Source organism: Leucoraja erinacea, chromosome 1, assembly GCF_028641065.1.
Source record: "Leucoraja erinacea ecotype New England chromosome 1, Leri_hhj_1, whole genome shotgun sequence".
Taxonomy (NCBI): Eukaryota; Metazoa; Chordata; class Chondrichthyes; order Rajiformes; family Rajidae; genus Leucoraja; species Leucoraja erinaceus.
The window spans coordinates 24,079,523-24,104,369 of NC_073377.1; the positions used below are offsets into that span (position 1 = coordinate 24,079,523).

At 41.7% G+C, this 24,847-nt stretch overlaps 1 protein-coding gene across 1 annotated transcript in view; it reads left to right on the plus strand.

The window, feature by feature from the left end:
* Window positions 1–22,211, plus strand: part of onecut2 (one cut homeobox 2) — a 28,690-nt gene extending 6,479 nt beyond the window's left edge. Inside the window, exon 2 of the mRNA XM_055664535.1 lies at window positions 19,273–22,211. Coding sequence (XP_055520510.1) covers window positions 19,273–19,565 — 293 coding nt within the window. The 3' untranslated portion in view covers window positions 19,566–22,211. The remainder of the gene's footprint in view (window positions 1–19,272) is intronic.
* The last annotated feature ends 2,636 nt before the right edge of the window (window positions 22,212–24,847 follow it).

Below are 24,847 nucleotides of genomic sequence, written 5' to 3' on the forward strand. Positions count from 1 at the left end.
TCACATCTTCCCAATGATTTAAAATGTTTGTAAACATTCTAAAATGTTTTCAATACGTAATACTATTAACAATCACTTTGCATATTCCTCCTCTTGCCCCATAAGTTACATAAAATAATACTTGTATGATTTAGAGTAAAATATACGGTGATTGAATTTTTCAATTTATGACACAATGTGTAAACACCAAACATATTTCAGTTACAAAGCTGATTTTTTTAAAAAATAAATATTATTTTCATTGCAATCTTTGACTTAATTTTGAGCGATGTTTGGCAGCTTTAAGAAGAATGGGCCGTTGTCAAACATCATGCATACGAGCTATACATAATATACAGATTTTAATAGCATAATTGTATATCGATATTTATGGTTCTCTGGGGATTTCCGTTTATCAATAGGACATGTAACAATGTGAAAACAACCGAGCGCAATTTAGACGGTACAGTATTCTGCTGATATGTAAGACCAGGGTCTTAACCAAAGACTCCTGTAGTATCTTTGGTCTTGACTGTAGTTTGACTTCCGTATATTGAACCACCGTTACAATCAAACGCAACGTTATTTTCAGTACATGTGATTAACGAAGAATTCTAAAATCTAAACCAAATTAAAATGTATTTGAGCAGGTACATGGATCGGAATGGTTTAGACGGATGTGAGCCAAATGCGGGCTGGTGTGACTAGTGTAGATGGAGCTTCTTGGTCGGCATATGGGCGTTGGGCCGAAGGGACCGTTTCCGGGTTTTATGACTCTGACTCTAAATTAATATAATGGATACATCTTGTGCAAAGTGCAGCGAACCTTCATCACGAAACAATCTTTCCACTTTAAGTAACATAAGATGTTGTTTCTCTTGTTGTAAGGTTCAGTTTTAGCTTTGACATTGAGCTTTTTATTGGCAAAGCTTAGCTCGTGTTTATCATGATGGATGTGGCGATGTTTTCAAAGTGATCTATGCTGTGTGAAAGTAAAAGCTTATGCCCCAACCCTCCCCCGCCTTTACCTCCCGTTTCCAACTCACCCACGCTGCTCTGTGTTCTGAATATTGTTACACTGTGCAGGTTGTTGTGGGTGCGTGTTTCTTAATTTAGAAATTGCTGGCAACGCGTGTTTCTACACATCAATCCTCCTTGGGTCTGAGAGACGGAGTTTGCGTTCTTGTCCCCCCTCCCCGCCCCCCGCCCTCCTCCTCTCACCTCTATCATAAACGAACTTTGCCCAGTCGGACCGCGGGTCAGTGCAAACAAGCCTTTGTTTTATTCGTGGTGTTAGTGACTCGCTGACATCGATTTTCATTTTGTCACAACTTGAGCAAAAAACAATGGTGAATTCGCCCAGTGAAGCTCCCCATCTGAGGCTGTATCAGCAACGACACCCATTTGATATAGGAATAGGGAAAACCTTCGCTATCGATCGCATTGATCCAGTCTTTCCCTTTAAGGAAACCGCACGTTCAAAGAACCTCTTGCATAGATTTAATGTTTACCCGGATGTTGTTCTTTTTAATACTCCATTGTCATTCGATTTGTTACTGCTGGGAAACACAAGAACACCTAAAACAAGCGTTGTACAAGCATGAGCACGGAGAGGACAATGACAGAAGGGCGTCATTACCACATGCTCTGTTAGAATAGACCTCTGCACCAGTAAGTGCGCCGTTTTAAGGTGCAAAGAAGAAATTATATAATTCCCATTTTTGCATTCGGTCTTTGTCTGAGTTTACCTTGTATCAATTCTGAACACATTGTAGATATCTATTTTGAGTTGTATGGAGTTGCAATGAATGTCTTGGAACTGGTATGAAACATTTACGTCATCTATAATATAATTCAATAGAACGTATACACAATCAGTATTATAGGCGGGACAAACACACACAGCAAAGCGTATCGTTTAATTTTTATTGTCTCCATAGATTGTGATGCATGTTTTAGTTACATTTTCTAATGATTACACAGTCAGGTAGGTTATATGCATCTTGCACGCGTTTATTATTTTCTGAATATACCGCTAATTTATTTTAAATGCGCCCCTTTTTTGGGACATTTATTAGGGCAAGTCAGGGGAAATATGCAGTATAAAATATCATGACAATGTGTCTACATTAAGCAACGTTAAATCAAAACGTCGCGGATGCTGGAAATCTAAAATGGAACAGCAATTGCTGGAGTTGGTCAGCAGTTGGGCCAGCGGCAGTGAAAAGAGAAAGCGAGCTACCAGATACAATTTGTGATCATTGTTCGGGACTGTAGCAAAAGGAGATGTAATTCATAAAGATCTATTTGGGTAGAATTTTTAATACCGTTGATAAAACATATTCCAATAAAAGTGCATGCAGGAATATGTGTGATATAATACAAAATTTGACATGTCTGCGTTAAACACGGGCGATTATCAAATTTGACTGAAAACCCCTGTTTGTACGAATGACAATAGAGCGTTTGAATGTGGTTGATTCTAAATAAAGAAAATTAATACAATTAAAAGCAAGAACATGCCTTACGCTCACCATTGTTAGCGAAATCCATATTTATTTTTCATTTGTGCCTCGTGTTTAAATAAGAATATAAGTCATAAAGTTCCGTATCTGCCTCGGTACTTTCACCTATCAAATCAATGCAATTCTTGAATATTTTGAAGACCAAGGCCGCTGGGGGAAGGGATATAGTGTTTGTGACTATTCCAGGCTGCACTGTTTAACTTTACAGGTAATTAGAGCCCATTATTGATTTTTTCATTTGTAATCTTAATAGGATGCGTGGTTTTTTTTCCAATCCATGTCTTCTGAACTCTATATTTGGCTAGATGGTTATGCAATAGAAACAGAACAGTAACACTCCATACTGCGGCATGAAATAACGGACGTGCAAGATAACCAGGCAAGATGGAAACATGGTGCAAATATATAGATTCACAACAAGCCGAAAAAGGCCAGGGAAACACTGCAATTAGTGCATATCAATATGGGGGGGAAAAAGCGAAAAGGGATAAGAAACCAAAATAAACTAAAACACACTTCAGAGGGACGTGGAATAAGAGTGTGTCAATTGGACAATACCTCGGTGATCAGTCAGAAGGGCGGCAACTCTTCCACCACTGAATACGTGGGACAGAGATGTCACCAAACAAACCGCGAGCCTCTTAATTCTGCATCGGGCTGAATAAAACAACGTTTACGTATTAGTGTTTTGTAGTTTGAATTTTAAAATATATAAACATCTTGCAAGCGATTGGAATTCGTTATATTTTAACAGGTGGAATTAAATTATACATTCCAATTCAATTTTATTGACCCGATATTATCAACGGCATTCACACATTTCCGATGTACATCTTCCTTGGCTCTTACCTCACCAAAGTGAAAGAAATAATAGTTTAGTAAGCCAGGTATCAAACTTTAGATAGTTTGTTGTTTAACTGGGAGAACATATTTTCAAAGCCACGTCTACGTCAAAGTACTGAACCTTAAAACAAATGTAAGTTGGAACTAACCAGATGACTGTTTTTAGATAAACAGGGAGGACCTTAAAATATCCAAGAATCCAAGAATCAGAGAAACCATGTGCACGTTGTATGTGGTTAGGTATACCCGTGAATGCAATAGAGGCTGGAGTAATTTGTAAATGTTGGACAGTATTTAAAAAGGACAGAGTCCAACATTTTTGTTTCGTTAAGTGAACCAATTCCACCCATTCCGACCAATTTCGTTGAATAAACTTGTTTTCAAGTAAAGAACGTGAAACAATGTAAGGAGCTTTGTGTAAGTTAATGGGTTTATTAATCTTCTACTGAGTTCAAAGGGCAAGGTTCAGCGTTGGAGTAGGGTAATTGTTGCCTTTGCAATATGGTTCTATGCCTGGATGTGGTTGGGGAAATTGTAAAGATTAGCGGCTTCACGCTGGGTTATGCAGATTGATTTTTGTTATCCATATATATTTAAATTAATCAGATTTAATATTATCTATAAATATGTATAATATATAATCGATGTCATGTGATATATTCTAAAATCAACTGCATAGTCCGCGTGATCTACATCTATACACTACACTACTACACATGGTTACACACACACACACACACACGTCTCACATGTATGTATTTAATGCTTTGCTTTTTGACTAGCGTTAAGCATGGTTTATGCAACAACAAAAAAAACAGGATTAATGATTCATCACATCGCAGGATGTAATTAGCATTTGAACAGCGTCATCAGATTGACTTTTTGACTGATGAGTCTGATTGGGAAATACGTGCTCGAACCTTTTCATTGTCCTATCTGGGACACATGACAATAAACTCTCTTGACTTGACTTGACTTCTGCATGGCAAACGCCTGTATTACCATTGACGTATTATATGTTTTTTTTTAAACTGCAGTTACTGTATTGCGTTAAACCGTAACCCAACAGCGATAAAATAATAATTCTAAAGGCGTTAATCTGGATTAAACAAACTGAACTTCTTAGCGCAGGTTATGAATTTAGTTGTTGATTAATGTATATAACACCAATATTAATAAACATCTTGATAATCATTCACATTTTCACCCACAAATGGAGAACGACCTTTATAGAAAATGAGTAACTAACATTTATGCTTTTTATTTACTTATTTTGCTGTTATGTATATTAAACAATCTCAATGAAATTCAAAACCTGCGTAAAATGTGCCATTTGTTTAATCTAGATGAGCACCTTTAGAATGATTATAAAGTTGATAGTATTATTAAATATATTACCGTTGATATTCAATAGCGGGCCCCTTGCAGATTTGGGTGTTTGAGAGATGGATTTCAACCGTTAACAATGGGAAATTATTTTCATGTAGATAATAGGTGATATTCTCACATGATATTAATGAATGTCGGACAGTACCCGGCATTGTCTCCGACCTGCGATTGCATTTGTTGCTGCTGGAGTTTCAACTGCAAAATACGAACAGTTACTTCACTGGAACATTCAAGTTCACCCCAAATAGAAGGTAAACTGGAACAGCTCTGTCTCTAACTCGTTTTCACCAAGCCCACAGATAACAATGGCTTGTTTCCTTTATCATCGTTAGTTTTGCATATCTTTCATTCATTTGTTCGAGTTCTCTCTGTATTCTCCCGGCTCTCATTCTGAAGAAGGGTCCCGACCCGAAACGTCACATCCCTTCTCTCCTGAGATGCTGCCTGGCCCGCTGAGTTACTCCAGCTTTTTGTGTCCATCTTGTAAACTCTTTACTCTATTACGCAAAGAACACAAATCTGGCGGCCTAAGCGTACAAGTAATCGACTCGTTGATTGATTAACTTGTTAATTTGATGGCGTAACACAAGCTATCTTTTTATTAGCATTCTCGTTAAGGCTATTTGATGTCACGATAATTGACGTTGTTTTGGAAATTTACAAGCATTTGGCAATATTTTTCGTTTGGAATGAGACAAAGACTGATCTCAAATGATATAACAAAGGAATCCGCGCCGAACACGATGCGATGTCAAGTTCAACTAATCTCTACTATCTACACATGGCCCATGTCCCTCTATATCCACGTGCCGATGTCAAAGCCACCGCCACCTCTGGCAACGAGTTGCTGGACCCACCACTCTCTGTATTAAAAAAATACTTGTCCAACACATCTCCTTTAAACTTTCCACCCTTCTTCTTGAAGCTGTATCCTCTAATCTATGACGGGGGTCTCTGATGGTGACGGTCTCTGGTCTGAGACAGTGGATTAGGGCATCAGCAATATTCTAGACTAGAGCCGGAGACTTTTATTTTGTTGCCTTTGAGGTCAGTAATATAGTGGATTTATCCAGAAATTATCAGAGCTCATACTTGATGTATGTTCCTTCAAAGTTTCGGCAGTAAATTAAACTGTCTTTTGTTTTTGTTTTAAGTGAGGTATAAGGCTCTCCGTTATGGCCCACAATGTAAAGAATGAACTAACACTTTCCACCCCACCTCATCCTGCTGGGCAAATGAAGAGTAGTTGGTAGCTGCAATTCTTAACATAGATGGTGAACTCGAGCGTGTTTGAAAGTGGTTTATCACTGGATCATACTCACATGCAAGTCAGTCTATTGAAAGCGTGCTAATGATGTGTGCATTTTTTTTTTTTGCAAGACGTTGCTCTATATTAAACCCATAGTTGGGACAGTACTGAAATTGCTGCAACCTTTCCAAAACTCGCCATCATCATTATGTTTCGGTTCGAATTGAGATTGTTATTTGACGTGTTCGTTTTTAATTACGTTCTTAACCGTTTAACTTAAATCTCCACACCAAAGCTCTTAAAGATAGCGGAGTCGGGGTATATGGGGAGAAGGCAGGAACGGGGTAGTGATTGGGGATGATCAGCCATGATCACATTGAATGGCGATGCTGGCTCGAAGGGCCGAATGGCCTACTCCTGCACCTATTGTCTATTGTCTATATTCATTGTCCTATCAGGGACCCATGACAATAAACTCTCTTGAATCTATTGTCAATAGGTTAAATATAACTGGCAACAAAAAATAGAGCAGAGCCAGTGAATAGCATAGCCATCGCGCCCAAGCCTGTTCTAACATTGGTTAATCTTCTGTGCTGAGCTTGCGATCCCTCATCTCAGACGCAGTGGTGATGATACTGTTGACTTCACTGTCCTTGAGTTCTCTATCCAGCAATCTTTGCTTTAGAGGGGATGTTTCGGTAAGGATAGGTTTGAGTTTAGCTGCGATTGCTCTGAAAGCCGAATTCTAGAAATCGAGGTGGGGCAAATGATATCAAAAACGAATATCATATTATACAAGTCGGGAAATATTACCCACAGAATAAAGTGAGAGCAGAGAAAAATATCGAGGACGGCGGAAGAGACGTTTAGCGGTTACAGTTACCAATGACAAAAATATTTCATTAGTTCCAGTAAGTTCTCAAAGAGGCAGCCTCTGAGAAACACACACTTGGCTTCACAAATAAACGCTGATAATTAGTTTACATAACTCCCGACCCCTGGTGTTTAATTCCTGTCAGCACAGTTTAGTTTATCAGCGATGATTTTCGAGTCCCTTCCACACTGCCAACATTTGCAGAATGCATCGAGGCATGTTAGAAATAACTTATTGACCCAAAGCAGTTACGCCATCGACGAACTTTACTCGTGTAGTTGATCAATAACTAAGAACCGATAATTATCTGGATTAGGGAACTAACAGGCATTCCGAATGTATGTTGACTGGTTCAACCTTTCATTAGGATGATCATAATTTTAAATAACAGCGTTGGCCATTTTGATGCCATACCATGCATTTGTGTTCTGTTTTGAAAGTAAATTCGGTCGGGATTAGAGGCAGATGATAACAACAACTTGAGATTCAAATCCAACCACGTTATTTAGGGGCCGCTCAGCCATATTTATGTTTCGTATCCATTTTATTCATGGTGATTAGCGTACAATCCTGATTTTTACACTTGGAGAGTATGGATTCGGCGGCAAACAGAATTCGAGCCTTGTGTGCGAGCATTCAGATTTGTGATTCATTCATTTGAAAAACAAAACAGGAAATCTGAAGCGACCCTTTGAACTTAAGTTAATTATTCACAGAAGTGTCAATCATTAGTGCAAAATAATGCTTTCATGTTATTCTATAACGCCCAATCGATTCCACTCATACATGGCTTGACAGACGATTGTATGTGCAACACCGCCACCGTCTGGTTTTAGTTCCTTCCTATCTCCTATGCGCAATAAAATATTATTTATCTCACATTAAAAATCAATAATAATTCAGTTTTCTGGAAGCTTCGTGGTTACAGTATTTAACAGGATAGATAGTAGATGTGTGAGTGTGAGTGTGAGTGTGTGTGTGTGTGTGTGTGTGTGTGTGTGTATGTATATCTACAACGGTAGTAGATCCATACATCTACAATCTATCCTGTTAAATACTGTAACCACAAAGCTTCCTGTTATATATCCTGATATATATCCACTGTTAAATATATCAAATCGAAGAGAACAAACAATTGCCCAACCATGGTAGAAAATTCAGCACTGCGGACAGTCTCAATAGACAGTAGGTGCAGGAGTTGGCCATTCAGCCCCTGGAGCTAGCACCGCCATTCAATGTGATCATGGCTGATCATCCACAATCAGTACCCCGTTCCTGTCTTTTCCCCACATCCCTTGACTCCGCTATCTTGAAGAGCTCTGTCTAGCTCTCTCTTGAAAACATCCCGAGAACCAGCCTCCACATTCTCTGAGGCAGAGAATTCCATAGACTTGCATCTCTGTGTGTGAAAACGTTTTTCCTCATCTCCGTTCGAAAAGGCTTACTCCTTATTCTTAAACTGTGGCCCCTGGTTTTGGACTCCCCCAACATCGGGAACATGTTTCCTGCCTCTAGCGTGTCCAAACCCTTAATAATCTTATATGTTTCAATCAGATCCCCTCTCATTCTACTAAATTCCTTAGTGTACAAGCCCAGCCGCACCATTCTATGAACATATGACAGTCCCACCATCCCGGGAATTAACCTGATGAACCTACGCTGCACTCCCTCAATAGCAAGAATGTCCTTCCTCAAATTGGAAGACCAAAACTGCACACAATACTCCAGATGTGATCTCACAAATGCCCTGTACAACTGCAGAAAGACCTCTTTGCTCCTATACTCCTCCTATTGTTATGAAGACCAACATGCCATTTGCTTTCTCCACTGCCTGCTGCACCTGCATGCTTACTTGCAGTGACTGATGAACAAGGACCCCCAGATACCGTTGTACTTCCCCTTTACCCAACTTGACTCCATGTAGATAATAATCTGCCTTCCTGTTTTTGCCATCATAATGATAACCTCACATTTATCCACATTAAACTGCATCTACCCAATTACCCAACATGTCCAAGTCACCCTACATCCTCATAGCATCCTCTTCATAGCTCACACTGCCATCCAGCTTTGTGTCATCATGCAAATTTGCTAATGTTACATTTAATCCCTTCATCTAAATCATTAATGTATATTGTAAATTGCTGTGGTCCCAGCACCGAGCCTTGCGGTAACCCACTAGTCACTGCCTGCCATTCTGAAAGAGACCCGTTAATCCCTACTCTTTGCTTCCTGTTTGCCAACCAATTTTCTATCCATGTCAGCATCCTACCCCCAATACCATGTGCCCTAATTTTGCCCACTAATCTCCTATGTGGGACCTCATCAAATGTTTTCTAAAAGTCCATGTACACTGGCTCTCCCTTGTCCATTTTCCTAGTTACATCCTCAAAAAAAAATCCAGAATATTAGTCGAGCATAACTTCCCCTTCGTAAATCCATGCTGACTCGGATCGATCAGCAGGGCTGGCCTTAGGAGGTGCGGGGCCCAATTGGGAACATTTTTCGTATACATATATAAATAAATAATTATGACTGAGTCACGTGTGTCGTGAGTAACATGACAATTCGGGGGAGAGTTCCTTTCACAGCGTGTGGGGAGTCTAGCCAGGGGTAAAGTTGCGAGGGGGGAAGGAGCGTTGAGAAGGAGAGGGTCGGGTTTATGCCAGTAACACTCACTCACCACTGCCGCGGCGCTCCGGGCGCCACCGCATTGTGGCCGGGGAGAGAAACAGCTCGCGTGGCTACGAGCGGCCTCCATCACCGGACAGCGGTACCGACTGCCATCTCAGCACCTTCTGCCGGCCCGCTCACCTCTGGCAACGACTCTGGAGAGAAGACCCTTCTTTAGACTGAACTGAACTCTCGTCGGTGAGAGTACTTGTGATTGTCTGAAGAAGGGTCTCGACCAGAACCGCACCCTCTCCCCAGAGCCCCTGCCCGTCCCGCTGAGCCACCACAGGCAGGGAGTTGTAGGTAGACACAGGGGGGTCCACCTTCAACTTCAGAGCCAAACAAAAAACACAGAGTGCTGGAGGAACTCAGCAGGCAAGGCAGCACCCGCGGAGGGAACATATCACTTATCAGGAGCCACCACAGGCCAGGACTCTTTCCCCCCCCCCAACAGAAAGGAACCACAGATGCAGCCATCACCGCAAAACGTCTAAGAATTATCTGTAGATGCTGGAAAGTCGAAGGTAGACAAAAATGCTGGAGAAACTCAGTGGGTGTAAGGCAGCATCTATGGAGCGAAGGAAATAGCCAACGTTTTGGGCCGGGTCTAAAGAAGGGTTTCGACCCGAAACGTTGCATATTTCCTTTGCTCCATAGAGGAGGGGTTGGGGGGGGGGGGGGGGTGGCAGGGAGTCAGATAGACTGTGCAAGACAGGGGGGGAATCCCAGTGTGAGAGTGTCACCACCTGCGTACAGCGTTCCCACATCCCTCTTCTCCACCAAGCAAGGCACACTCCTCTCTCCCCTCCGCCCTCTCCCCCCTTCCTTCCCTCATCCCCCCCCTCTAAATAAGGAGGCAAGGGGAGGGGGAGGGAGATCTAAAGGGTAACTGGTTTTGATCTCCAATCACATCACAAAGGGCAGTCAACAGTGGTGGTGAAGCAGAAGGGAGCTCTCTCCCGCCCCCCGTCTCTGCACCCCCTCTCTCTCTCTCTCCCCCCCCCCCCCTCTCCCCCCCCCCCCCTCTCCCCCCCCCCCCCCCCCCCCTCCCCCTCCCCCCCCCCCCCCCCCCCTCCCCCCCCCCCCTCCTCCCCCCTCCTCCCTCTCTCTCTCCCCCCCTCTCTCTCTCTCTCTCTCTCTCTCCAACTCTCCCTCCTCTCTCTCTCTCTCTCTCCAATATATCCCCCTCTCTCTTCCCCCCCCAATCTCTCTCTCTCCCCTTCCTCTCTCTTCTCTCTCAAATTCTCTCTCTCTCCCTCTCTTCCCCCCCTCCCCCCCACTCCTCTCCCCCAGCCATGTTTATATAAACAGTTCACTCCACGAGTGTGTGTGTTAGAGCCGAGCAGTGTTTCTCATTCTGACTCTGCTGCCCTGTAAACTCCCACCCCCCTACCCCCCCGGGCCTGCTCCGGCGGCAGCGAGTGACACAATATAATGCATTTACTGAGGAATGCATTGTTTAACTACTTGCTAACTACTGCCTGTTTACAAGTGTTACAGCAGCAGTTAACACATCGTTTGTTATCCATGTTCGTTTTGTAAAATAATTCGTATGGCAAATTGTTTTTTTTTAAATCTTTATTTAACAAAGCAAATTTGTATTTCCATATGAAATATGGAAAATTAACGCGGGGCCCCCATTGGGCGCGGGGCCCAATTTGGAATAATAGGTCCAATCGGCCTAGGGCCAGCCCTGTCGATCAGCATGGATTTACGAAGGGGAAATCATCTCCAGAGCCCTTAGGAGATACAGTGCCCTCCATAATGTTAGGGACAAAGACCCATCATTTATTTATTTGCCTCTGTACTCGACAATTTTAGATTTTTAATAGAAAAAAAACCTATTCCTTCGTTCCATAATTACTGCCTCACCTGCTGAGTTTCTCCAGCATTTCTGTCTACCTTGTATCATCAATGGAGATAAGCGAGCCAGTACCTTCAGCAGCCATACGTGGCCAGGACATAACACCCCCACCACCGTGTTTCACAGATGAGGTGGTATGCTTTGGATCTTGGGCAATTTCTTCTCTCCTCCATACTTTGCTCTTGCCATCACTCTGATATAAGTTAATCTTTGTTTCATCTGTCCACAACTTTTTCCAAAACTGTGGTTGCTCTTTTAAGTACTTCTTGGCAAACTGTAATGTGGCCATCCATTTTTGCGGCTAACCAGTGGTTTGCATCTTGCAGAGTAGCCTCTGTATTTCTGTTCATGAAGTCTGCTGCGGACAATGGTCATTGACAAATCTGTTGGACAGGTGTTTGAGGATTTTTCTTTATTATAGAAAGAATTCTTCTGTCATCAGAATTCTTTCCTAAGGAGGACACAAACAATCTTCCTGATATAGTAGTGGCCAGAGGAGGAACTGAAGGAAATCCACATTAGGTAGGAAATGGTGTTGGATAGACTGATGGGACTGAAGGCTGATAAATCCCCAGGGCCTGATGGTCTGTATCCCAGGGTACTTAAGGAGGCGGCTCCAGAAATTGTGGATGCATTGGTGATAATTTTCCAATGTTCTATAGACTCAGGATCAGTTCCTGTGGATTGGAGTGTAGCTAATGTTATCCCACTTTTTAAGAAAGGTGGGAGAGAGAAAACTGAATTATAGACCAGTTAGCCTGATATTGGTGGTGGGGAAGAAGCTGGAGTCAATTATAAAAGATGAGATAGCCGAACATTTGGATAGCAGTAACAGGATCGGTCCAAGTCAGCATGGATTTACGAAGGGGAAATCATGCTTGACTAACCTTCTGCAATTTTTTGAAGATGTAACTAGGAAAATGGACAAGGGAGAGCCAGTGGATGTAGTGTACCTGGACTTTCAGAAAGCATTTGATAAGGTCCCACATAGGAGATTAGTGGGCAAAATTAGGGCACATGGTATTGGGGGTAGGGTGCTGACATGAATAGAGAAGTGGTTGGCAGACAGGAAACAAAGAATAGGGATTAACGGGTCCCTTTCAGAATGGCAGGCAATGACTAGTGGGGTACCGCAAGGCTCGGTGCTGGGACCACAGCTATTTACAATATACATTAATGATTTGGATGAAGGGATTCAGTAACATTTGCAAATTTGCAGATGACACAAAACTGGGTGGCAGTGTGAACTGTGAGGAGGATGCTATGAGAATGCAAGGTGATTTGGATAGGTTAGGGGAGTGGGCAAATGCATGGCAGATGAAGTTTAATGCGTATAAATGTGAGGTTATCCACTTTGGCAGCAAAAACAGGAGGGCAGAATACTATCTAAATGGCGTCAAGTTGGGAAAAATGGAAGTACAACGGGATCTGGGGGTCCTTGTACATCAGTCTATGAAAGTAAGCATGCAGGTATAGCAGGCAGTGAAGAAAGCGAATGGCATGTTGGCCTTTATAACACGAGGAATTGAATATAGGAGCAAAGACGGCGCCCAACACCATAGATGCTGCTGCACCCGCTGAGTTTCTCCAGCTTTTCTGTGTAACCTTCGATTCTCCAGCATCTGCAGTTCCCTCTTTAACACTGTGTACACTCTACTGCGTTATCTCTTCAAGATATGCCTACCTTGAAGAAGTTCTCCTCTTCTCTCCGGAGACAGTTTATTTCCTTCGCTCCATAGATGCTGCTGCACCCGCTGAGTTTCTCCAGCTTTTCTGTGTAACCTTCGATTCTCCAGCATCTGCAGTTCCCTCTTTAACACTGTGTACACTCTACTGCGTTATCTCTTCAAGATATGCCTACCTTGAAGAAGTTCTCCTCTTCTCTCCGGAGACAGTTTATTTCCTTCGCTCCATAGATGCTGCTGCACCCGCTGAGTTTCTCCAGCTTTTCTGTGTAACCTTCGATTCTCCAGCATCTGCAGTTCCCTCTTTAACACTGTGTACACTCTACTGCGTTATCTCTTCAAGATATGCCTACCTTGAAGAAGTTCTCCTCTTCTCTCCGGAGACAGTTTATTTCCTTCGCTCCATAGATGCTGCTGCACCCGCTGAGTTTCTCCAGCTTTTCTGTGTAACCTTCGATTCTCCAGCATCTGCAGTTCCCTCTTTAACACTGTGTACACTCTACTGCGTTATCTCTTCAAGATATGCCTACCTTGAAGAAGTTCTCCTCTTCTCTCCGGAGACAGTTTATTTCCTTCGCTCCATAGATGCTGCTGCACCCGCTGAGTTTCTCCAGCTTTTCTGTGTAACCTTCGATTCTCCAGCATCTGCAGTTCCCTCTTTAACACTGTGTACACTCTACTGCGTTATCTCTTCAAGATATGCCTACCTTGAAGAAGTTCTCCTCTTCTCTCCGGAGACAGTTTCACAACAGTTTATTTCCTTCGCTCCATAGATGCTGCTGCACCCGCTGAGTTTCTCCAGCTTTTCTGTGTAACCTTCGATTCTCCAGCATCTGCAGTTCCCTCTTTAACACTGTGTACACTCTACTGCGTTATCTCTTCAAGATATGCCTACCTTGAAGAAGTTCTCCTCTTCTCTCCGGAGACAGTTTCACAACCTCCTAAACGTTGCCTATTTCCTTCGCTCCATAGATGCTGCTGCACCCGCTGAGTTTCTCCAGCTTTTCTGTGTAACCTTCGATTCTCCAGCATCTGCAGTTCCCTCTTTAACACTGTGTACACTCTACTGCGTTATCTCTTCAAGATATGCCTACCTTGAAGAAGTTCTCCTCTTCTCTCCGGAGACAGTTTATTTCCTTCGCTCCATAGATGCTGCTGCACCCGCTGAGTTTCTCCAGCTTTTCTGTGTAACCTTCGATTCTCCAGCATCTGCAGTTCCCTCTTTAACACTGTGTACACTCTACTGCGTTATCTCTTCAAGATATGCCTACCTTGAAGAAGTTCTCCTCTTCTCTCCGGAGTCTGAAGAAGGGTTTCGGCCCGAAACGTTGCCTATTTCCTTCGCTCCATAGATGCTGCTGCACCCGCTGAGTTTCTCCAGCTTTTCTGTGTAACCTTCGATTCTCCAGCATCTGCAGTTCCCTCTTTAACACTGTGTACACTCTACTGCGTTATCTCTTCAAGATATGCCTACCTTGAAGAAGTTCTCCTCTTCTCTCCGGAGACAGTTTATTTCCTTCGCTCCATAGATGCTGCTGCACCCGCTGAGTTTCTCCAGCTTTTCTGTGTAACCTTCGATTCTCCAGCATCTGCAGTTCCCTCTTTAACACTGTGTACACTCTACTGCGTTATCTCTTCAAGATATGCCTACCTTGAAGAAGTTCTCCTCTTCTCTCCGGAGACAGTTTCTGAAGAAGGGTTTCGGCCCGAAACGTTGCCTATTTCCTTCGCTCCATAGATGCTGCTGCACCCGCTGAGTTTCTCCAGCTTTTCTGTGTAACCTTCGATTCTCCAGCATCTGCAGTTCCCTCTTTAACACTGTGTACACTCTACTGCGTTATCTCTTCAAGATATGCCTACCTTGAAGAAGTTCTCCTCTTCTCTCCGGAGACAGTTTCTGAAGAAGGGTTTCGGCCCGAAACGTTGCCTATTTCCTTCGCTCCATAGATGCTGCTGCACCCGCTGAGTTTCTCCAGCTTTTCTGTGTAACCTTCGATTCTCCAGCATCTGCAGTTCCCTCTTTAACACTGTGTACACTCTACTGCGTTATCTCTTCAAGATATGCCTACCTTGAAGAAGTTCTCCTCTTCTCTCCGGAGACAGTTTATTTCCTTCGCTCCATAGATGCTGCTGCACCCGCTGAGTTTCTCCAGCTTTTCTGTGTAACCTTCGATTCTCCAGCATCTGCAGTTCCCTCTTTAACACTGTGTACACTCTACTGCGTTATCTCTTCAAGATATGCCTACCTTGAAGAAGTTCTCCTCTTCTCTCCGGAGACAGTTTATTTCCTTCGCTCCATAGATGCTGCTGCACCCGCTGAGTTTCTCCAGCTTTTCTGTGTAACTTGGTGGCGAGGGTTGTGTTGTGGGCCCTGGCTGTAGCCAAGCCTGGTGCTTGAGCTGGAGTGATAGTTGAGCCCAGGGCTTGGGATGGGGCTGTGACTGGGGCCGAGAAGGAATCTGCCGCTAGAAGCAAAGACGAGCCTGGGTCCGTGGTCAGGGGATGAGCCCGGAGATGAATTCGTAGCCTGCACTATAGCCCAGGTGACGGGCAAGCTGACGGCTGGAGTCTACAGCCAGGACCAGGCCGAGTATGAGAACCAGGCCAAGTTCCAGGCCCTGGCACTGCTCAACGACCTGGGTAGGTCCTGGGGCAGGGAATGGGAGTGAGGGGCGGAGGATTGGGGAAATGAGGAAGAAGGAAATGGGGTGGGGAGTGGGGTGGTAGTGGGGGATGGGGAGTGTGGAGGAGGGAGATGGGGAGGGGTAGCGGAGGGAGATACCCCCTCCCTCTCTACCCCCTCTCTCTTTAGCCCTTCTGCAGTTGTACAAAGCCCTTGTGAGACCACACCAGGAGTATTGTGTGCAGTTTTGGTCCCCTAATTTGAAGAAGGACATTCTTGCTATTGAGGGAGTGCAGCGTAGGTTTACAAGGTTAATTCCCGGGATGGTGGGACTGTCATATGCTGAGAGAATGGCGCAGCTGGGCTTGTACACTCTGGAGTTTAGAAGGATGAGAGGGAATCTCATTGAACCATATAAGATTGCTAAGGTCTTTATTCTTTGGAGCGCAGAAGGTTAAGGGGGGACTTGATAGAGGTCTTTAAAATGATGAGAGGGATAGACAGAGTTGACGTGGATAAGCTTTTCCCACTGAGAGTAGGGAAGATTCAAACAAGAGGACATGACTTGAGAATTAAGGGACAAATGTTTAGGGGAAGTGGTGGAGGCAGGTTCGATTTTATCATTTAAAAATAAATTGGATAGATATATGGACGGGAAAGGAATGGAGGGTTGATAAGTGTGAGGTGCTACATCTTGGCAGGACAAATCAAAATAGGTCGTACATGGTAAATGGTAGGAAATTGAAGAATGTAGGTGAACAGAGGGATCTGGGAATAACTGTGCACAGTTCCCTGAAAGTGGAATCTCATGTAGATAGGGTGGTAAAGAAAACTTTTGGTATGCTGGCCTTTATAAATCAGAGCATTGAGTATAGAAGTTGGGATGTAATGTTAAAATTGTACAAGGCATTGGTGAGGCCAATTCTGGAGTATGGTGTACAATTTTGGTCGCCTAATTATAGGAAGGATGTCAACAAAATAGAGAGAGTACAGAGGAGATTTACTAGAATGTTGCCTGGGTTTCAGCAACTAAGTTACAGAGAAAGGTTGAACAAGTTAGGGCTTTATTCTTTGGAGCGCAGAAGGTTAAGGGGGGACTTGATAGATGTTTTTAAAATGATGAGAGGGATAGACAGAGTTGACGTGGAAAAGCTTTCCCCACTGAGAGTAGGGAAGATTCAAACAAGGGGACATGATTTGAGAATTAAGGGACTGAAGGGGGGTTTAGGGGTAACATGAGGGGGAACTTCTTTACTCAGAGAGTGGTGGCTGTGTAGAATGAGCTTCCAGTGAAGGTGGTGGAGGCAGGTTCGTTTTTATCATTTAAAAATAAATTGGATAGTTATATGGATGGGAAGGGAATGGAAGGTTATGGTCTGAGCGCAGGTATATGGGACTAGGGGAGATTATGTGATCGGCACGGACTAGAAGGGTCGAGATGGCCTGTTTCCGTGCTGTAATTGTTATATGATTATATAGTTATATGGGTTATGGTCTGAGTGCAGGTAGATGGGACTAGGGGGGAACAAAAAGTGGTTGGCACGGACTTGAAGGGCCAAGATGTCCTGTTTCCGTGCTGTAATTGTTATATAGTTATATGGTTATATGATTGGACACGCTAAAGGCAGGAAACATGTTCCCAATGTTGGGGGAGTCCAGAACCAGGGGCCACAGTTTAAGAATAGGGTGTAAACCACTTAGTTCGGAGGAAACACTTTTATTCTCACAGAGGGTGGTGAGTCTGTGGAATTCTCTGCCTCAGAGGGCAGTGGAGGCAGGTTCTCTAGATGCTTTCAAGAGAGAGCTAGATAGTACTTAAAAATAGCGGAGTCAGAAGATATGGGGAGAAGGTAGGAACGGGCTACTGATTCGGGATGATCAGCCATGATCACATTGAATGGTGGTGCTGGCTCGAAGGGCCGAATGGCCTACTGCTGCACCTATTGTCTATTGTCTATTGTCTATCAGCTGTGGAGGTGTTCCTTGACCTTTCAGTCCCTTTGTGATTAGTAAGCTCACCAGTGCTCTCTTTCTTCTTAATGATGTTCCAAACAGTTGTTTTTGATAAGCCTAAGGTTTGGCTGATGTCTCTAACAGTTTTATTCTTGTTTCTCAGTTTCTTAATGGCTTCTTTGACTTTCATTGGCACAACTTTGGTCCTCATGTTGATAAACAGCAATAAAATTTTCCAAAGGTGATGGAAAGACTAGGTGCTGAGAGCTCTCTTATACCTGCATGAAGGAGGCATTTAAACACACCTGAGCAATTACAGATACCTGTGAAGCCATGTGTCCCAAACATTATGGTGCCCTGAAATGGTGAAACCCAAAAAGTATAAAAATACCCTTTAATAAAATCTGACAATGTTCAATTTAACCACATGTGATTTTTTTTTTTCTATTCTAAATCTCAAATTGTGGAGTACAGAGGCAAATAAATAAACGATGGGTCTTTGTCCCAAACATTATGGAGGGCACTGTAGTTATTTTCAGGATTGTTTTGTAATAGGCTGACGACAGCCTGTTCTGGATTAAGTCTGCTTTCTATTGGATTGGAGTTGAATGCACAAATATCTTGTAAAACAATTCACTTTACCCAGCCTTCCTGAAGACGTCAAATGAGGCCAATGAATTTGCCACTCTTCGGCCATTAAAGCCGACTCTCTTCGGGATACAACAGAAGAGACTCGCTTGGGGGGGGGGAAACTCTCCCTCGTACCAGACGGGATTTAGGAACAGGGAACATCAAATTGTTTCATTCATTCCAGACTGAGGGCAGCCTGCTCTGATGTCTCTGTTGTAAGTCTGGATCGATCTATTGATGCCATTTAACAGGGTCGACTGCAGAGCGTTGATAGGTGCCCAGAGTGCCGGGGCCACCATGACTGTAGAAGGCGGGTGAGCTGAGTTCCCTTTACCAGTCACTTGCTTGGGTTTTGTGGCCTGGTGTCCGGGAACTCCAGCAACCGTGACGCAGCACCGTTGCCGAATGCGAGTCTTTTATCACTTCAGTCTATGGCCTTTGGACGCCAACCCACTTCATGTTGAAAGGGATCACATCGTAAAAGTTCGGGAATTAGGAAATTTGATTCTAAACCCCCTAGATTCAAAGCATAAACCGATAATTGATCACAATGCGAAACATTCTAAAAACATATACCTGGGGCAGCGTGGTCGGAAAAACAAGGAAACATGTTTCTAGATACTTCTCGGAATCTATACATACCTGAAATCCGAGAAGATTTGGTACAAACCTGCATATCAATAAAATATAACGTTCCACACAAGAAGGGTTCCCTGCGTCCTTGGAAACAGACTCAAACCCACGACTGAATATTTTTCAAAAATAAGGAAAGAAAATAAACTATTAGCCAAAAAAAACAGATTATTATATGTAGTATCCTTGAGGTTTGTTTAATACTGGTGTGATTTTGATCCTCTGTCAGAACATGGTTCGGGTTGATTTCCTAGCAACCAACTTATCACAAAATTGGCGCGTTTGAAAGAAGATTCATGATGGTTAAGGTAATCTTCTTTAACATTTGTTTTGTTATCTCTCCTTTTCGCAGCATGCAAACGCAAAGAACAAGAACAGAACAAAGAGAAGAGCAATACACCAAAGAAGCCACGGCTAGTTTTCACTGACCTCCAACGCCGAACTCTTTTCGCCATTTTCAAAGAAAATAAGCGTCCATCCAAGGAGATGCAGATCACAATCTCGCAGCAGCTCGGTCTGGAGTTAAGTACCGTCAGCAATTTCTTTATGAACGCCCGGAGGCGAAGCCTGGACAAATGGCAGGACGAAGCCATGTCAAGCCCAGGCGCTTCATCGTCGACCTCAAGCACTTGTACCAAAGCATGATTGAGGACAGTGCACTTGAACTGGGCACAACTCAACACTTTTTTCTTTTTATTTTGCTTTTTCAAGAGGCTGTTCAGTGGTGAGTGCATAAGCACAATCTTCATTAACACACTTTTTTTTTTCCAATTGAATAGGGATGCCATATAATTTAATGCGTCTGGCATTAAAGGTTATCCCCAAATTCTCTTGGGTGCCTGCTGCACACTGACACCGAACCCGAGGCTCCGTTTTGGTGCATTTTCAGATGTAATCAGGCAGGGCATAATGAGTTATTTTGCCAAGCAATAACTTATCCAGTGCTTTGCCTGAAAGTTAGAGGGAAAAGAATGAACACCTTTAATCATGAAGTTCATCTGTGAGTTGGCTCGGTTGTCAGTTCGTGGTAAGGCGACACAACGACATTTGATGTGGGACAACTTGCACAGACACCAAAAGTAGGCGACACCCATTTTAACCATGATTTTTAAAAATAAACATCAATAGAATTATTGGAGAACATTTGTACAATCATGCTACCTCATCACTGATCGGCCTGTTTTATGATGGGCTGTTGGTGATGAGTACGCAAGCACAAACTATCAAAACACATTCTGGATATTTTCAAACCTACCTTCAAGCTACACAATTTGATTTTTTTGAATGATGCCATGAAACGTGTGCTTGCCACCGTATCCACTCCTTGGGTAGAGCGGATAATGGTGAGGGTGGCAGCATTACATTCATGCACATTCCTTGCATTCTATTCACTGGCATTCTGTAATGTGTAGTCGTGTGGTTGGTACCCTTTTCCTTCTCGCCCCCCCCGAAAACCCTAACACCCGCTGTTAGCTGTCCTTGTTAGTAATAATTGTTTGTCCAACCGTTGCAGATCACTATGCATTCATATACTTAGTTTCAATTCCTGAGCAAGGCTAGTTTAGTATTGCAAACGCACTGAGTAGCCCGTGGAAAGGGGGGCTCCCCATGTGCAGAAGCACAAGCATTACATAGCTTTATTTTTCCTAAAACTGAGGCAACAAAGTCTCTCTTCCTCCCCCTCCCTCGTCCACATGTGCACATTCACCACTGAACGGGTCCTTTAAGAACATCCCCGGCGTGTTCAAAGGCAAGCCAAAGGCTATAAAGACTCTCATGAAGACACTTGATACTTTTTTTTCTATTTATTATAAAATCGAAACCAAAGAAACTTTTTCTGCACCTAATTGTTCTGCAACAAACTTGTAAAAAGAAAAGCACGTCAGGAAACAACGTAGGCACTGTGTTTCAATGGATGTCTTAGTCGTTTTAGGGAAGCAGAGTTTTGAAAGGGTTAAAACGCAAAGTAGAAACAAGAAGAGAGCAATGCAAGAGTCATCGCTGCTTCATTTAACGACATTCTCCGCCTCTTAAAGTTGAATATTGTCTTTAACGTGTGCCTATGCAGTTTTTGAGAGACGTTGTACAGAACAACAGAAAACCTCTTCCGCTTCAACCAAAGTCAGCTTCACAAAGACGTGGATCTGTTTGTATTTTTTATGCAACACAGTTGGATACTGTTTGCATCACTGGCCCGTCCTTCAATGACGGGTTAAGAGAGGGAAACCCCCTACTCAATTTTACAATTTCCTTTTAATTAGCAAATTCCAATGGAACGGATACCGACAAATGGATCCAAATGGCTCCAAGCACAAGATGTTAAGGTGCAGATTAAACACCTCTACCAAAGACAGCAACCTATTCCCATATCGCGGTAAAGGTAACTAAATATGGGAGGGTTTGCATATTGTATGTTGTATAACATTAATTACTAAGCATTACTGTGGCATCTGATTTTAGTCATATAACAAACATTATACAGATCCAATATTTCTTACATGTTTCCAGTTGGATAATTTAAATGAAATAATAATTGTAATGATTCAATTTATTCTAATTTAATACAGTTCATTCAATATTAATATATTTTAAATTAATTTACAAGTACTGTCAAATCTAGTTTAAGATTTATAATTTTCTATTTTGAAATGTTGACATGATAATTATTTAATTTAGAAGGCTCAGGATCTATTGAATAATAGATATTTTTCATACAGTTCACTTCATCGCAAGCACAACAAGCCCACTGGTAATGTTCATTGGTGAATTTTGTCAATGATTACAATGGCTAATGTATCATTTGTGCTTTAACCTAAGAATCCTATGCGTTTCTTTTTCATTGTGTGTCAATTGACCTTTAGCTCAGCATCTTGTGCATGGAGTTCATGCACACGTCTAAGATGAGTTCAACTTTCAAGAATATCAGGAAATCTCCAAGAACTTTACAAAAAGAAGACAGTGCAGTATTGATGTACTGTATTCCAACGGCTTTATCCAGGAATGTGGAAGCTTTTAACCTTAACCAAAGCTATATCCAAAGAAACCAAACCGATTGGACCAGCAAATTGAAGGTAGTCCCCACAGAGAGAATCAACAGTATTTTCCCAGTGCAGCTTTTATTCTTTTTTTTATCAACTTGGTTGTTAAAAATAGGTATACAATACTGTGGCAAAAAGATCAGACAATTGACCGTGATATTTGCATTGCAAGTCACAATACCCACATACCATGTAAGTGATTTAACTAACAAAAGTTGATTTCTAAACAATTTAGTAATTTTAAAGTGCTTTTGACTGTAGATTAGAAATCAAAAAAAGCTATATTAGCTTTGTTATTATTATTATTTGTATTATTATTTCAGTATTTATTGTGAACTATATTTAAATAGTGATTTTTCTCTTATTTATCAAATATTATAAATGCATTTATAGTAAAAGATGTAGTGCTTCAAATAGCCTCAGGTTTTCACACTGTCTGCTTATTTTGTAAAGCAGACAAGGTTGATTTATTTAACTTTGAATTTTATTCTTAAATTGGGAAAAAATGCAAATTATCAATGGGAGTAACATTGCAAGTATATAATTATACACATAACTGCAAATTTCTGTAGATTTAAAGGACAAATTTGTTTTTTTCCCCCAAAACATGTCAGTAGGCATCCATTAAAAGAAAAATATAATGCCTTTTGTGCAGAAACTACCTGAGCCAATATCCACCATCTTCGTTATTGTTATCTACCATTTGGATTTTAGGGCCTTCAAGCACTACATCTTTTATTCTCAATTTTCAATGCCAAAGAATTATTCCACTATAAGCACTGAAAGATAACCCTTCAGTCTTACTAGTAATTACACGGATGAGCAATGATTTTATATGGAACAATACAGCATGTACTGATGGGAAAGTGAATACATAACAGGAAATATGTTAGTGATCTTTCCACCATTGTTTAGCCCTACGTCCAAATGGCTTTAGATAACTTCTTTTGATTGTGATGAAGTCTTTAGCATTAGTGACAAGAGACAGAAAAAAAACCCTGAACTCGCTGCTTCCAGGTATGAACTATATGTAAAAGCTCTTTCTACTTCTAGTGAGAACCAAAGAGGCTACCTCACTGAATTTTTCCATTTGTAATTTTAATCGCGTCGATGATACCAAAGATACCAAAGATTTCTTTCTCTGCACGGTCTGCCTTTTGCTTCTGCTCATGTATAGACTGTCTCCTAAATACAGCTGCAACTCAGATACCCCAAAGATCTAAATGGCCATGTGTACTGATTCTAAATGTGTGCTTTTTTTTCTGTGCTGTTACAAAATTCCTTAAAAGAATCCATCATCAGAGATCAAACATACTATTTTTAACGTGTTAGAGAACCTTCATTGTAATGCTAGTAGTCCATATTTTTATTCAGAAAAAGCTAATGTCACCAGCATTTTGCTGTATTGTGCGTTCTATGTTAAATATCAATCCAAATATGCAGCAGTTCTGATTGGGATTAATTTTAAATAATTTGTTTTTACAATGTGTGACTATACTATTTATTTAATTCCATTCTTTCTAAATTAAAATTAGTAACATCTTCTAAAGGAACCTTGAGAATACATAATTGAATTGGTGGTTCAATCTAAGGGTTGCCATTATTCTGATAGTGATATGATGATTTTTAAAAATGGGATAGTTGCAGCTACCGGGTGCCACTCAGATTCTCTTTGTGTTATCAGCACTAGTTAACACGCATATATATAAATATATCTATCTATATTTTTCTCTATTCTAAACAGGAGAACACATGCCACCTAGAGTTAGTTCTACAATTGTAATTCAGTGCCTGATTTTTAAAAATATTAGTATAATGTCAATTAAATTCCTAAAATAAAACACACTGAGAATATTTTATCAAATGTATTTTTGATCCTTAAGAGATTAAACGATGCAACTTGCAAATTTAAAGTTCACAAAAAAATGTAATAGGGAATAAAACCTAAACCTAATAGAAATATTCATCTGAACTGAACTGTTCTTTGAAAAAGTCATGCACCCTGAACCTGATACTAGAATGAATCTTCTGCTAACCCCCTGTGATCTTTTGGGGGAAAAAACGATTTAATTAAAGCAATTGTGTTTTCCTTGCAGCTTAATTAGCATTGTCTGTATAAATACAAAACTGAAGGATCAGAAGCTAAAACCATAGAAATTACTAATTAATGTTTATTTCCAAATAAACTATGCAAAGATTATTTTAACACATTAAAATACCTTCACCTATTTGTACCCTCACAAACTTTCACTTTATTTTTGCTGCCCTGGGCCATATTGAAACGCTCTCTCTGATGTATAAGCATGCAAAATGTTCGCAAGTCTTGTATTTTTTATAGGAATTTCAAGAAGATGTCACCCTTCAATTCTGGGAAGATTAATTTGGATTTCATTTAACTTATTTGTACTCAGTTGATATCAACCAATCCAGTGCCTAGATTGTTCAATAGATCTTTAGTAGCATTATAATTTACCCAAATAATATGCACAGAAAAAAAAATAAAAACACATCCCGAATTAGTGCCCACCATTACCGAAATACCTGTTTTCTAAAATCTAGATGCACGCTTCAGTTGCAAAGTGTGATAAACCACGGGACGAGTGCCTTGCTTGAACCAAAGCAGTGTTTCTTTCCAGTTTTGAAACCTCTGTGCATTTTTTTATTCCTGTGAATACCTCAGCTTCAAAAGGCCACCATTTTTTTAAATTGCTGGTGAGCCCAATACTGTGGTGCTTTGCAATGCTACCATGCAAAGAACTAAACAAAGATACCAAAGTTTTCTCTCTATCTCAGTCTCTATCTTCTTTCTCTTTAAGATACCAAAGCTTTAATAAAACAAAACGATTTGAGTAGGTTGGCAGCGCAGACCGTGCAATCCTTACCGAATTT